Here is a 15,664-nt window from a genome sequence, read left to right as displayed (position 1 = left end):
ATGTCCAACAATATGTAGTACTTCCTTCTGTTGTTCAGCCGCAAGTCATGTCTGACTCCTTTGTAAGCTCATGGGCTGTGGCCTACCAAGGCTCCTCAGTGTGTGGGATTTCTAGGCAGGAATACTGGAGTGGGTTGCCATTTCCCTCTCCAGGGAATCTTCCCAACCCAGGGATCAAACCCATGTCTCTTGCATTGGCAGGCAGATTCTTTACCACTGAGCCACCAGGGAAGTCCCATAGTATTTCCTGGCTCAGAGATATATGGGGACTTCTGACAGTATATTGCTGAATCATGTTGGTTCATCTGTAGGTTATTTCTGAACAGGGGAAGCCGAAATAATAAGAGTGGCATTTTAATCTTAATCAAGAGAAAAAAAACTTTCAATTTGGTTGTACTACAGGCAGGAGTTGCAAAGCTTTTGTCTTAGATTAGAAGGCACTTCCTCCTGTTCCCAACTGATGGCAAACCCCCATCTCCATTGCCTCAGCACCTTCAGCAAGCCAATATTTCCATTCTTTTGGTTTCGGTGTTTTTAAGTATGCCCCGAGATAACTTTTAGCCATACTGAGCTTGTTGTTTAGGAGATTCAAGCCGTCTCCTCAACTACCAATTAATGTCTGTTAATGCTCTGGTTACAGAATTGCACAGGTTATCAGTAGTCTGCTCCTATCTTTTTTTGTTTTGTTTTGTTTTCCCCTAAGTTATTTTACAGAAGACAAAGTTTTTTTTTTTTAAAGCATACAGTGTTATACTAGCAACATATTTCTTGAGGGTCTTCTATTTTTCAGGAATTGTTTTTAAGTGCTGGGAATTTAGATGTGAACAAAACAGACAAAAATCTCAGCTTATATTCAGTGAAAGCATATAGAAAAAAGGTCAAAATATATTAATAAATACTTTGGAGAGAAACAGTGTTGCAGAAGTAGTAGGGAGTGCCAAGTAAAGTGCTGTTCAGGGAAAGCCTCACGGAAGTGGTACAGTTTGAGCAAAGACCTAAAGGAGATGAAGGAGCTACCTGTGTGGATATTTAGAGGGAAAAGTATTTCAGGAAAGCAAATGTAAAGATCGTCAGACCAGAGCATGTTTGGTAGGTAAGGATCATCAAGGAGGCTGTTGTGGCTGGTGTAGGATAAATGAGATGGAAAGTAATAAAAAATAAAGTTAAAAAGTTAGCCTGGCCTTTGCAGTAAAAGACCTCATAGGCCATTGTAGTTACTTTGAATTTTACTCTGAATGACATAGAAACTGGTATAAAGAATGACAGTGATATGATCTGACTTAGGCTTTAAAATATCACTGTTTGCTATATAGATTAGACATGGGAAGCAGAAGTGTTATCAGAGAGACCAATTCAGGAAGCTATTACAGTAGTTTAGGAAAGAGTAAAAGGTGGTTAGAATGTAGCAAGTGGTGTGGTGATAAAGAGGATAAGAACTGGTCAAATCGGGATGTGTTTTGAACATTGACTGTAAGGATTGGACTGGATATGGGGTTTGTGTGAGAAAAACAGGATAACTCCCAAGGTTTGCCTTGAGATGTGAAGAATGTGTAAATAGGTTTTGAGGTGCAGGGAGGATTCAAGAGCCTAACTTCAGACATGTTAATTTTGAAATGCCTGTTTGATATCCAAAAGATCTAGTAGGCTAGGGTCTGGAGTTCAGAGGGAGGCCTCGTCTGAACATAGAAAATAAGTACCTGTTAGAATATAAAGCTGTGATGCTGAATGAGATCTCTGAGGGAGAGGCTATAGTTGGAAAGTAGAAATGGAAGGAAGATTGAACCCTGGGGCATTCCATTGTTAAGGTGGGGTGAGTGTGGTGTATAAAGAAAGCCAAAATGAAGAAATTTCTAGGAGGAAGAAATAACAGATTCATATGCTGATAGATCAGGCATGATGAAGATTGAATTTAACCATATGACTTTGACAAGAGCAGTCAGGAGATGATGTGGCTCAAGAAATCACTGTTTATAAATAGTATGTTAACTTGTTTATTTAGCTTTGTTGTCAAAGTTAATGCTAAAAAGCTTCGATTCTTGGAACATTTCCATGAGATTGAAGTCAGTCTTTCATAGTTAAAAATATAAAATACTTTTTCTCCTTAACGATTACCAAACATTTCTTTTGTTTTTCTCTGTACCAACTGAGCTATATAACTCTGTTCATTCCTATGTAATTGCCTGGTAAAAATCCCAGAATGTTTATAATAAAAGAGACTTGTGAACTTATTTAGTCTCACCTGAACTTATTTATTGTTTGTCTGTTATGCCTCAAATTTTACATCATTTTATTGTTTTTTAAATTTAATTGTTTAATAAAGGAAATACCCATTTTTTCAAAAACAGAAATATGTTGGTGAAGTGTTTAACATCGTCAGTCAACAGTCAACAGCCAGGCCAGGATGCATTATTGCATTAGATCCCATTACCAAACTTGTAAGTATTATTTTTCTGGCCACTTAGCATTAATAAATAATATGTATGTCAACTTATGTTGGTATTTATTTACATTCAGCAAGGCAGAAAAACCCAACTGCTTCATGTTTTTCAAGAAGACTTCATTTTGAATAATCTTGAGAAGAAAAGACTGGGAAAAGACAGAATGTTATCTGATGCAGGTAAAGAAGAATTTTTTATGTAATGAGATATAAAATGTACAGTATGTTAGGCAGTTAATAAAGATAAGTTGACACAATGTTTCATGTCTGAGTTTAAATTTTTCCTATGTACATTTGTGATAATTTTTGTCATAAATATCAGTATCTTTTTATTCTTAAGGCAATAATAATGAAAAAATTAAAGGAGTTTGTCAGTTATGGTTTTTTAAAATACTTTAATTAATTAATCTATATTTAGCCATACTACCTGGCATGCAGGATCCTAGTTCCTCAACTAGGGATCAAACCCAGACCCTTGGCAGTTAGAGTGCAGAGTCCTAACCACAGGATTGCCAGGGAACTCACATCAATTATGTTTTTTTAAAAAGTATCATAGACATTTTCTTTGTCATTAATGTGTGAGTGCTCTTTGCATGGGAGGGGTCCTGCCCTAATAATTTGAATGATATTGACACCTGACCCTTTAAAAATCTACAATTTAAAGCATTAGCTACAAACTTAAAATTATATAGGCGGTTTTAATTAATACTTTTTTATAATTAAGCAGTTTTTAAAATGATATTAAATTTATCCTCCCAGTATTAGCTGTTATTTTAAATAAAGAAAAACAGGAAAATAAAGCTATAATATCTTGGTTATTTTGATTACAGAACCAAACCAAACTCAAAAATAACTTTACTTACCAAGGAACTGTACACTGTGTACTGTTGCTCTAAAAGTCGATCATCAAGACTCAAATTATAATAATAACTGCATTCTGTATTTGTTTCAGGTTATTTTTATTTTCTTGTACATCATTTCTTTACCCTTTTTCCATTTTTTTTCCTCCTTTGAGAAGTACCTTTTTGAATTCTATGCCTTTATGTTGAATGTCTAATTTCTTGCCACTGCTTTCTTAGTTTTCTATCATTTTCCCTGAGAATTTTGAACTTTGCAAAAATGCTTATAGTGCTTTTGTAACCTTTAAATACAATGATGGAAAGAAGCTGAAAATGATAAATACGGATGTAAAGGGTTATTTATATCAACAGAATGTTCTTTATTTTTCATATTAAAATGTTAATAGCTGTCTATGTTAATAGCGAAATATATCATTAATACCAACAGGCAGCTCACCTAATGGATTTTCTGAAAAATTCTACCTAATTGTAATAGAGTGCACCCAAGACAACCGTTCATTGTTACACATGTGGAATTTGCATTTAAAGTCCATTCCTGTCTCATTGGGTGAGTTTTTTTTTTTTTCTATTAGTAGACTTAGATTAACAAAGTATGTGTATATAGATTGATGGATATTTTTTTAAGCTGTTTTTATTGACAGGATAATTGCAGTTTATTGTTAATTAAGGAAAAAACAGTTTCTCAGTTTTCTTGTCCTAAAGAATCATAGGAATATGTTTACATTTTTATCTTTTATAAGGCAGTTTTGGATTATAAAATTTAGCAATTTTAATGTTTATATGGGTTCCCTCCCAGTGTTTTGGTTCTTTTTTTATGTTTTATAGATGAAAAAGTAGATACAAAAATATCTGAAGCAGCTTGGCAGCCAGAAGAACATTATTCTTCTTCTCCAGAGAAGATCCTATCCCCCTTTTCACAGAAGTATCAGGCTTGCAGAGCAAATCTCCAGAGTACCAGCAAGTTGACTCTGTCTTCAGAAATGGTTTATAGCCAAGAGTTGCATTTGCCAGAAGGAGTTGAGATAATAAGTGTTAAGCCATCAGCAGGTGTGTAAACTTTGTAAAAAAAGACTGATACATTTGGCAGTGCATGAAGGTTTACTATATATTTAAAAATAGTTGCAACTCCCACTTTTTAAATTGACACAGACGCAGAAATGGAAAGAATACCTTTCAATATCCTAAATAAAAATTTTAAATTTCTCATTATGTTTTCTCATGATTACTCTGGCATTTGTCAGCCAGAACTGTCTTAAATATTGATTTCCAAGACAAATTTTTATTATCCTTTGGTAAAGATGAAGTGGAAATTTGCAGGGCAGAGTTAATAATGGAGTTGCACCTTATTTGCCAACTGATAATATTGGTAATGGCGGCCAGGAGCTCTGTGCTGTGAAGGGCTCTTAAGAGTGTAGTTCCTGATAAATATTTATCATCCTCATCCTTAGGGCAGTGGTCCTCAAAATGTGGTCCCCAGACCAGCAGCATCAAGATTGTTTGGGAAGTTGTTAAGAAGTAAGAATTCTTGGGTCATACCCTAGACTTACTGAATCATAAACTCTGGGGTGGGACCCAGCAGTCTTGTTTTGACAAACCTTCCAGGTCATTCCATTGTACAGAATTTCAAGGTATCAAGGGTATCATGAAAACCAAGACAAAAATCCATCTTTTTAATCACCTAGTTCTTTCATTTTCATAGTCATAGTGTGGATTTTTGGTCTTCTTTACTTATCACTTTTGACTAGTTACTTTGAATGCTCTTCAGTTTGCTGTGTAATCAAGCACTTAATCTTTTGTAATTGGTGAAGTTAGCAGGAGTATTACAGTGTCATGGTAAATTTTTTTAAACATTCTGAGATTTTTTTTTTTTTTTTTTTGGTATATTTTAATAAAAGAGTCATCAGTGCAAGGAAAGTTAAAGTTTGGGAAAAAATGACTTTTGTATTGAAATTTTAAGAGCTTTTATCCTTAGCCATCGGAGAAGGCAGTGGCAACCCACTCCAGTACTCTTGCCTGGAAAATCCCATGGATGGAGGAGCCTGGTAGGCTGCAGTCCATGGGATCTCGAAGAGTCAGACATGACTGAGCGACTTCACTTTCATGCATTGGAGAAGGAAATGGCAACCCACTCCAGTGTTCTTGCCTGGAGAATCCCAGGGATGGGGGAGCCTGGTGGGCTGCCGTCTATGGGGTCACACAGAGTCAGATGCAACTGAAGTGACTTAGCAGCAGCAGCAGCAGCATCCTTAGCCAAAAAAGTATACTCTTCACTACTCAATTCTAAAAAATTTTTTACAGCAAATGTAAGAGAAACTGATGATGTTTCTAAAAATAATCTTTGCTGCAAGTTGAGTTTAGAAGAAAAAAGAAGTCCTAGGGCAGGAGAAGAAATTTCTTTTGTTTGACAAAAACAGTAGCATATGATAAAAGCTTTTTTTCCTAGTCTTAACAATTTTTTTTTTAAACTGAGACTTTTGTGAAGGGATGGCTTCCCTGGTAGCTCAGTGGTAAAGAATCCACCTGCAGTGCAGGAAATGCAGGTTAGATCCCTGGGTTGGGAAGATCTCCTGGAGAAGGAAACAGCATTCCAGGATTCTTGCCTAGGAAATACAGAGAAGCCTGGTAGGCTACAATCCATGGGGTTGCAAGAGTCAGACATACTTAGCAGTGATAAACCACCACTAAACTCTTTATTATCTTTTTAGCTCAGAGAAACTACTGGACAGTGTTAATTGTGTCCTTTTGTAGTACTGCTAAGTCCTTGAGGACTTTTAAAAAACTTACTAACACTACGTTGAAATATGCTTTTAAAATACAATAGATGTTCCATACAACATTTATATTATGATTAGTAATTTATTTTTAATAGTTTAGGATAGGGCTTGACAAACTATGGGTAACCTACTTGTTTCATAAATAAGTTTGGACATAGCCACACCTATTTGTCTGTTTTTGTGTATGGCTGCTTTTGTTCTACAATGGCAGGGTTGAGTAGTTGCAACAGAGACTCTGTGGCTAGCAGAGCCTAATTATTACTCTTTGGCCCTTTAAGAAAAGTTTGCCAACGCTGATTTAGGAAATTGAGTATTTGATTACATTAAACCCAAGGAAACGTATGTCCCATCTGAGAATCTTCTCAGCATCATTTCCTTGAAATACAGCTTCAATCATGGAAGGCCCTTTTAGTGCTTAAATAATCGTAAGGCATTCACACAGTTATATTTTAAAATATTATAGAGAAGTAGCCAGTGAATATTGATGAATTTTTTAAGTGTATTGATATCTTTGAAATTAGATTTATAATAATATATAATGCTAGCAAAGAGCTGTGAACAGAATGCTGGATTGAAAACCAGGACTAGAATTTAGGTTTTCTAATTCTGCCTTAGTCTAGCTATTTTGTTTAGCCATAAGATACTCATTTAGTCAAAGAGTCCTTAGCTGTAAATTTTCTGAGTTCTTTTTTGGCTCAAGGTTTTGATAATAATGTCATTTTTATATACCATTTTGATGTCATTAAAAGCTGCTTACTGCTTTTGTTGATCCTTAAGCTAAATATTGGCTGTCATGTTGTTAACGCTAGTTCATGCAAAAGACTAAAACCTTTAGTACAAGAAGAGAGACATATTTAACCAAATTTGACATTTTATTAATGGATTATTTTGACATCATTTGACATTTTGTTAATGGGTTTTTTTAATTTTAGGACATCTGAGTTCTTCTTCCATATATCCCATATGCAGTGCACCTTATTTATTGGCAACTTCATGCTCAGATGAGAAAGTAAGATTCTGGAGATGTAGAGTAACAGATGGAGAATCTGCCACATCAAAGAATGGAGAAACAGATCTTACATACATTTGGGAAGAATGGCCATTACTTATTGAAGACGGACTACAGAGCAATAGCAGTATAACTGTACCTGGTAGGCCTATAGAAGTCAGCTGTGCACACACAAATCGTTTAGCAGTAGCATATAAGCAGCCTATGTCTAATAGTAGATCTTCTCAGGACTTTGTGATGCATGTAAGTATTTTTGAATGTGAGTCTACAGGAGGTTCATGTTGGGTCCTTGAGCAGACAATTCATTTAGATGAGTTAAATACAGTGTTGGATTCTGGCATAAGTATTGATAGCAATTTAGTGGCCTATAATAAACAAGAGATCTATTTATCTAGTAAAGAAAGTGTCACATCAAACACAAAGCATTTAGTTCACTTAGATTGGATGTCTAGAGAAGATGGTTCTCATATTCTGACTGTAGGAATTGGATCAAAACTTTTTATGTATGGACCCCTGTCTGGCAAAGTACAAGAACAGACTGGAAAGGAAAGCCTGGCGTTTCCTCTCTGGGAAAGTACTAAAGTTGTGCCCCTTTCTCAGTTTGTACTGTTACGAAGTGTGGACTTGGTTTCTTCTGTAGAAGGCTCTCCACCTTTTCCTGTTTCTTTATCTTGGGTCCGAGATGGCATCCTGGTGGTAGGGATGGATTGTGAAATGCATGTGTATTCCCAGTGGCAGCCATCTTCTAAACAAGAACCTGCTACAACAGATTCATGTAATGGGAGCACTCCATCTATAACGAGTTTAATAAAACAGAGTAACTCATCAAGTTCTGGATTACATCCTCCAAAGAAAACTCTGACTCGATCCATGACCAGTCTTGCACAGAAGATCTGTGGGAAGAAAACTGCGCTTGATCCTTCTGTGGATATGGAAGATTCGGGTCTTTTTGAAGCAGCTCATGTTCTTTCCCCAACTTTGCCTCAGTACCATCCTTTGCAACTTTTGGAACTCATGGATCTTGGCAAAGTTCGGAGAGCAAAGGCCATCTTGTCACATCTTGTCAAGTGCATTGCCGGGGAAGTCGTGGCTTTGAATGAAGCCGAATCTAATCATGAGCGCCGCCTTAGGTCTCTCACCATCAGTGCTAGTGGAAGTACTTCTAGAGACCCCCAGGCATTCAACAAAACTGAAAATACAGACTACACAGAAATCGATTCCGTCCCTCCACTTCCTTTATATGCCTTACTTGCAGCAGATGATGACAGCTATTACTCATCCTTAGAGAGATCTAGTAATCAGAGTACCTTAAATAACTCAAACCAGTTGTCAAAAGAAAATTATGATGAGCTTTTTCAGATGCCAGCTTTAGTGACTGATTGTCATGTGTTAGAGGCAGATGAAGAAAATACAGAGCCTGTGGTTATTGACCTTTCACAATACAGTCCAACTTACTTTGGTCCTGAGCATGCTCAGGTTCTTTCTGGCCACTTACTTCATTCTAGTTTACCAGGACTCAGCCGGATGGAGCAGATGTCTTTGATGGCCTTAGCAGATACAATTGCAACTACCAGCACTGATATTGGAGAAAGCAGAGACCGAAGCCAAGGTAAAACTAAATTGGGTAGAGGATTAGAGGAAAAACTGATGATAATATTTTTACTTATTTTTTTCACAGAAAATAATCTTAAATAATTTTTGTAAAAATGATAGTCATAAAGGTTTATTACCTCATCATCGTTGCCTTCACAATAGTTTTAACTTGAATATATGTTCTTTATCCCATAAGTTACAATACTCTGAGAAAGTGCACAGAGATTCATTATGCCAATTCATTTTTACCTCTCTGCTTAATAACAAAAATCCAGTCCATTTTACCTGTCTACTTAATAACAAAAATCCAATCCAATCCATTACTTTTGAGTTTAGTGAAAGTTAACATTTTTAACAAACATCTTAGATACCCCAAAATAAAAGTGTTTTATTTCTCACATCATGGCAATTCACTATTAACTTGGGTTTTTGAATATTGAGGTTTTTAAAAATTACCATTAATGTATACTCCTTCCTAGAATAACAAACAAACCTACTAAAATTAGGTCTTCCCCTCACTCGGCATTTTTTATTTTTAATTTCCTGAGTTATGAATAAAATTCATAAAATTCTCATCAGATTTCAAGTAAGATCTGAAATTAACAGCCTAGCCTTAAGTACCAGATATAGGTCCGTAGGATGCACCCTTTGAACTTTGCTTGAAAGGAGAATGTAGGGTAATTTTAAGAAAACAGAATAACGATAATAAAAAAACTTTAAGAAAAGTTGGTTGTAAATTACAATATTAAATATTACTAGTAGATATTATTTCTTGATCTGACTATATTACAACTGTTTGTTTTTCTTCATGTAAAGTAAAAATCAGGTCCTGCTACCATGTAGCCATTTCTTGTAGTGTTAACAGTTACTGGATGGGGCATATGACTTGGATCAATATGGAAAATATTGTACCATGTACCACAAGGTTAAACTTTTTTAAAATTCCGTCAGATTTTAATTTAAATATTCATGTCAGAGGAGATTATATTATTAAAAAAAATCAGAGATCCTGAGTCAATTTGTTCTCTTTATTAGTTTTTAAATTATTTAACTATACAGCTTTTCCTGTAATGTATAATGATACAGAAAAAAAGAAAGATAATATTTAGATTGATAGCTTTTGTCAGTTTCACAATGTTTTACCCTGAGTTTGGTGCTGTGACATGCCCTGCTTGCCGGAATTATTATCACTTACTTGTGTTTTGCTCTTGAAATGGGTTTTTATAGGTAAAAATACTTTTTTTTTTTTCTGTTTTATAGGTGGAGAAACTCTTGATGAATGTGGCTTAAAATTTCTTCTGGCTGTTCGACTTCATACTTTTCTTACAACTTCTCTTCCAGCTTATCGAGCTCAACTCCTTCGCCAAGGTAATTTGGTAGTAATGTAGTAAAAGGAAGTCAGCCAAGTGGAAGAGAGGTTTAAGAACATTTACCTTTTCTTTGCCTGGATATGATCATGACAAGTTTGACACATTCTGAATTTCCTTAATTTGTGTTAAAAACATTGGCTTTCACCTCATCTTCTTTGCTTTAAAATACTGAAATTTTTTTCATAGAGTTACTGAAGAAATAAATTTTGGACAATTGAATATTACATCATATGTTTTCAAATGCATTATACATTATAGACCAATTAGTATTGTTTCATTCTCTTTAATTTCTTTAAATTTTCTTTATTCTCCTTTTTGATTGACATCCATCTAAATTCATTCCCCCCCCAAATTTGAGTATAATTTAATAGAGAAATACACTCAATTTTAATTGTTTTACAAAGAAAGAATACAGAACATAGAAAATAAAAATCTTTCCACTCCCCAAACTGCTATTAACATTAATATGTATTTCAGATATTAGTTTAATAACATTTTAAATACTTTTATATTATTAGTCAGGACTCCAAAGTAACAGAAATACTTTACTTAAATTTAAGGTAACTTAAACAAAACAAGGTATTTATTGACTCAGTACCCCCAAGTTTAAGAAATAGAGCCAGCTTTTCGGATTATAGGATCTAAAAGTTTAAGCAGTGTTGTTGGAACTCTACAGCTTAACCTTTGCTCATTGGTCTCTGTCTCTTGCCTCTCTCTTCTTCCTCCTCCCTTTCATTTTGCATTTAGTCTTAGAAAAGAGAAGCTAAAATTCTAAATCAGATATTTATTTATTTGTGAAAAATTATTGAACTTGGTTGAGAGATATTAGGGAATCTAAAAATAATTTAGAACAACAGTCTATTCACAGTATAGATGTTTATTTGTTTTTTGTTTACAGTTTCTTTATTTCCAAAGACTTGGGTATTGTGGGCAATTCAGATTCCTTGTCATTGTATATTACATTAAAAATTTGAATTCATATGTTTGTATAAGTAAAAGCCAAATCTTATAATCATTTACTTCATTCAGTAATGCTAAACAAAATGTAATTTGAAGAGACAAAATAGAAACTGAATGATTAACACCACATGTGTGAGCCAATAGATCGAGAGACTTGCTGATGTAAATGATACTTTATAAATACAAAAGTATCTTATTAATATGGTTATACGGGGTAATAAAAGTTATTATGTGCTAGGTGCTATCCCAAATGCTTCAACTGTATTATTTCTTTTAATCCTCATAAGAATGTAATGAGGTAGGTGCCACAGTTATTCACATCTTGTAAATAAGGAAATTGAGGAATCTAAGAGACTAAGTAACTTACCCATAGTTATATAGTTAGTTAGGATGGAGCTGAAATTTAATTTATGCATTTTAGACTCCAGAGTTTTTGCAGTCTTAAGTTCTGTTCACCATCTGTATTGTCTCAATGCTATTTTAATTCCATGGAATTAAATCCACACGACACATATTGACCAAAGGAGATCAAACACACTAGAGAACAGAAAGACTCAGCACAGTGGCATTTGTCCATAAGCATTTTTAATCTTTTTTTTAAAAATATATTTTAATTATAGACAATATGTACTCATTGTAGAAAATATTGATGGGATCAAGTTATTTGGAGGAGCAAGATAAAAACCCAACACATAGTCCCTCCAACCTCAAACATTTAATAATTATAACTCTGTAAGTCTTACATATAAACTTTTAGGCATTTTCTGTTGCAAATATGAGCATTTGTTTCGATCATAATTATATAGTCATATTTCTTATAAACATTATTTCTGATATTTCTTCAGGACTCTCTACTAGTCATTTTGCCTGGGCATTTCATTCAGTAGCGGAAGAAGAACTACTGAACATGTTGCCAGCGATGCAAAAAGACGATCCCACGTGGTCTGAACTTAGAGCTATGGGTGTGGGTTGGTGGGTCCGGAATACCCGCATCCTTCGCAAGTGCATAGAAAAGGTGAGTGTTTTATTTTGGTGTAAAAATGAAATAATATGTATTGCATGTTTATTGAAATGATACTCCATATTTACTCTCCCGTTACTCTTTAAACAGTAAAATCCTCTTAAGTAGTCTTTATATTTCAGGATAGCATGTTAATGTAATTTTTAAAAATTTATATTCTAATTCTTAAATTGCTAGTTGATATATTTATTTAGTAGTATATATCTGTCTTTTACAAATAGTATATATGCACAATTAGGAAAATAAAGCAGTACTCAAGAACTTGTCATGGAAAGCTTAGTCCTGTTTCTACCTCTTTGTGACCTTGATTACTTTTGTAATTATAAAATAAATAAATTTACATATACATATGCATGTGTTCATTCACATATTTTTTTAATTTATTGAACATTTAAGTAGAGAATGTATGACAGTTTATATATAAAGAAAAGTATTTGTTTACTTAAAAACTGTTTCTGTGAAATTTTGACCAATACTTTCTTTTTTTTTTTTTTTTTCACCAATACTTTCTAATTACAGGTAGCCAAAGCAGCCTTTTATAAAAAGAATGATCCTTTAGATGCTGCCATTTTTTACCTAGCAATGAAAAAGAAAGCTGTGATTTGGGGATTATATAGGTAGGTGAAAAAATGAAAAACTTTCCATAAAGAGTATGAAGTAGATTTATTGTGCTTGTTAGTGTGGTTCATGTAGATTGTTAGTTATTTTTGTATTTAGCAGACTTCATGCGAAATAAGCCCAGGTGTCTGCTAGAGCAAAAGAATGTTGATGAGGTCACATTCAGTTTTTTTTAGGTTTATCAGTCCAGAAAAACATCTTTTTGCTTATTTTAATAACGTCTTATGATGCTCTGGTAGGACAAAGAACTAAACCGGAAACTTCTATCTAGAACGGGGAAGAAGATGAATTGGTGGAGTTTTGAAAATGCATCTACCCTCTGCCCTGTCAGGAGCTCTTGGACCAGACTTAACCTTCCAAACCACTCTTTTCCTAAGGGCCCTGAACCCATTCTTGAGCTAGAGTCATTTAGAATTTTTCTCATTCACTTGTCCTCAGCTAGGCTTGGTGAATGTAATGGCCATAAATAGTTCACTCTTCATTTGGGATTCAGTCTAGGTGTATCCATATGAACCGTAACCTTTGGTGAAAATCATGGTATCAGTCAGTTCTTTCAGAGACTAGATTTTAGTCTCTTAGAAGTTTTACTTCAGGACAAATTCCTTGGTGATGATGATTTTTATCATCAAAGTCATCCTCAGGTGGGCAGTTGGGGGTACCTACAGGCAATTGATTAAATGGTAAAGTAACACAGAATTTAATATAAATTATATATTTTGTATAGATTTAAAAATGATTTCTCAAACTGCTGCTAATGCAGTTTTCTTTGTAATTTGAAAGAATTTCTTTTCAGTAATCTTTGAAATTTATGTTAAAAAGTAAATGTTTACCATAAATGTTCTTTTTGCTCAGAAAAGAAACAGATGTGTACTAATTTATGAACTGCTAATTGTCTCTTTTGAGTTTTAACTTCTAAGTGGCTAACTTCATAAAGTTGGTTCTGATGTAGAAACTTTATGTTCCAAATTTTCATATTTTATTTTTCTTTATAGATCCCAAAAAGACTCCAAGATGACACAGTTTTTTGGACACAATTTTGAGGATGAGAGATGGCGTAAAGCAGCTTTAAAGAATGCTTTTTCTTTGTTAGGAAAACAACGATTTGAACATTCAGCAGCATTTTTTCTTTTAGCTGGTTGCCTCAGAGATGCAATTGAGGTATGAGTGATTTTTTTTAAAAAATATCATTGTCATCCTTTTAAGCTCTTTATGGTTTAAATTTTTTTTTAATTTCAACTTAAGTATAATGGAACTAACACAAGGCTTAATGCATAAAGTAACTGGTAATACTTAATAGTGACTTTAAAATTTTGTCATTTAGCTTGAATGATATTTATATGGAATTAAAATTAACCAGGTTGTGTTGGTTGAGATAGGGAGTTGATCGGCCTCCTAAGAATATTTATAAACAGGTTAAAAAAGAAAAAAATTTGTCCTATCATTTTAAACATGTATTTGTGTACTGAGTTGCTTAAGTCATGTGTGAATGTGTGGACTGTAGCCCACCAGGCTCCTCTGTCCATTGGATTCTCCAGGTAAGAATACTGGAGTGGGTTGCCATGCCCTTCTCCAGGAGATCTTCCCCACCCAGGAATCAAGCCTGAGTCTCCTGCATTGCAGGTGGATTCTTTACTGCTGAGCTAGTGGGGAAGTCTCATCACTTTAAATATATTTGGACCTATATTTGGCTCTGTGTTAGTTGATGAACCTTAGCAAATTGTTAACTGATTATTTCTTAGTAAACCTTGTAAGAAGTTATAAATATTTAAAATATAACATTTCTGTCTCAAATTGCCCTTTTGCTCAGAGTTTCATACAAATGATTCAAAACAGCTTTTTGATTTGGAAACATCAGTCTGCTGAGGTGGATGGGAAAGAGTGAAAACTCAAGGTTAAAACAAAATATGTCATTTAAATTGATGTTATTAGAATTATTCAGTATTTTTCCGTTAGACTAAGTCTTTTTGCAAGTGTATACTTAAAGGTACTACCTAAACGACCACCACCACCACTTTTACTACCAGTTAAATTAACATAAGTGTTGTCAAGTGGATTTGCTGAAGTAAGCACCATGTTTTACTTATTATCCTTGTTCACTAATTTCAGATATTGTCAGTTTGAGTCTTTTAAAGCAAAAGATACCCTTATTTATAAACAATATTTCTTCTTTTTGAAGGTATGTCTTGAGAAACTGAATGACATTCAGTTGGCTCTTGTAATAGCAAGACTCTATGAGTCTGAATTTGATACATCTGCAACATATAAATCTATTTTACGTAAAAAAATTTTGGGAATTGATTCTCCTGTCAGTGAACTCAATATGTTGAATATAAATATGCATTATGATCCTTTCCTTCGAAGTATGGCATATTGGATTTTAGAAGATTATAGTAGTGCTCTGGAAACATTAATAAAGCAACCTGTCACAAAGGATGATGGTAAGCAACACTTCTAAGATCTTAATTATTAAGAGTTTACCAGGTTCAGAACACACTGTTGGATACTAAGGATAATGCAAAAGCAAATTGAAGACATAAATCATCCAAGACTTTATGGTTTAGTTGGGGACACAGAGTTATGTATACAGTTTATTACCCGCCTCCTGCCCTCCCAGAAAGTTAAATCCTTTGAAAACCAAGGGCTTTGGATTTTCTGTTTTTATTAAATCAGTGTATTGAACATAGATGTTATCAACATCTATGAATATAAATTCATATAATTCATTGAATTATAAAATTCAAATTCATTGAATATAAATGTTTTGAAGAAAATAGTGGTATACAGTGAAAGAAAAGTGGTTGGATTTGGACTGTAATTTTAATGTTGACTAGATAGGACTGAATTGGATATGGAATTTGAAGGGAATGAGAGTCAAGTTTAACTCCTGGGTTTTTAGTTTGAGCAGTGGGTAAATGATAGTGGGAAGGCTAGAGCAGATCTTAGGGAGTGTTGCTTTAGATAGAAAAGGCTTCTCAGATAAGGTGACCTTTGACATCAAATCTAATTGAAATGAGTGAGTAAT

The 15,664-nt window shown here is 34.1% G+C and overlaps 1 protein-coding gene across 7 annotated transcripts in view; it reads left to right on the top strand.

Annotated features, from left to right (window-relative positions):
• The window catches only part of DMXL1 (Dmx like 1), a 125,824-nt gene that overhangs the window by 45,126 nt on the left and 65,034 nt on the right, over nucleotides 1-15,664 (top strand). For all 7 annotated transcript variants that reach the window (XM_002688999.7, XM_005209157.5, XM_010807136.4 and 4 more), the window contains exons 14-23: nucleotides 2,346-2,435; nucleotides 2,515-2,617; nucleotides 3,725-3,844; nucleotides 4,123-4,344; nucleotides 7,004-8,689; nucleotides 9,934-10,041; nucleotides 11,849-12,018; nucleotides 12,544-12,641; nucleotides 13,635-13,800; nucleotides 14,819-15,080. In XM_002688999.7, coding sequence (XP_002689045.1) covers nucleotides 2,346-2,435; nucleotides 2,515-2,617; nucleotides 3,725-3,844; nucleotides 4,123-4,344; nucleotides 7,004-8,689; nucleotides 9,934-10,041; nucleotides 11,849-12,018; nucleotides 12,544-12,641; nucleotides 13,635-13,800; nucleotides 14,819-15,080 — 3,025 coding nt within the window. The remainder of the gene's footprint in view (nucleotides 1-2,345; nucleotides 2,436-2,514; nucleotides 2,618-3,724; nucleotides 3,845-4,122; nucleotides 4,345-7,003; nucleotides 8,690-9,933; nucleotides 10,042-11,848; nucleotides 12,019-12,543; nucleotides 12,642-13,634; nucleotides 13,801-14,818; nucleotides 15,081-15,664) is intronic.

This window comes from Bos taurus, chromosome 7 (assembly GCF_002263795.3).
Source record: "Bos taurus isolate L1 Dominette 01449 registration number 42190680 breed Hereford chromosome 7, ARS-UCD2.0, whole genome shotgun sequence".
Lineage (NCBI taxonomy): Eukaryota > Metazoa > Chordata > Mammalia > Artiodactyla > Bovidae > Bos > Bos taurus.
Note: the sequence above shows the minus strand (reverse complement) of the source record. Positions and strands in the feature narration are given on the sequence as shown.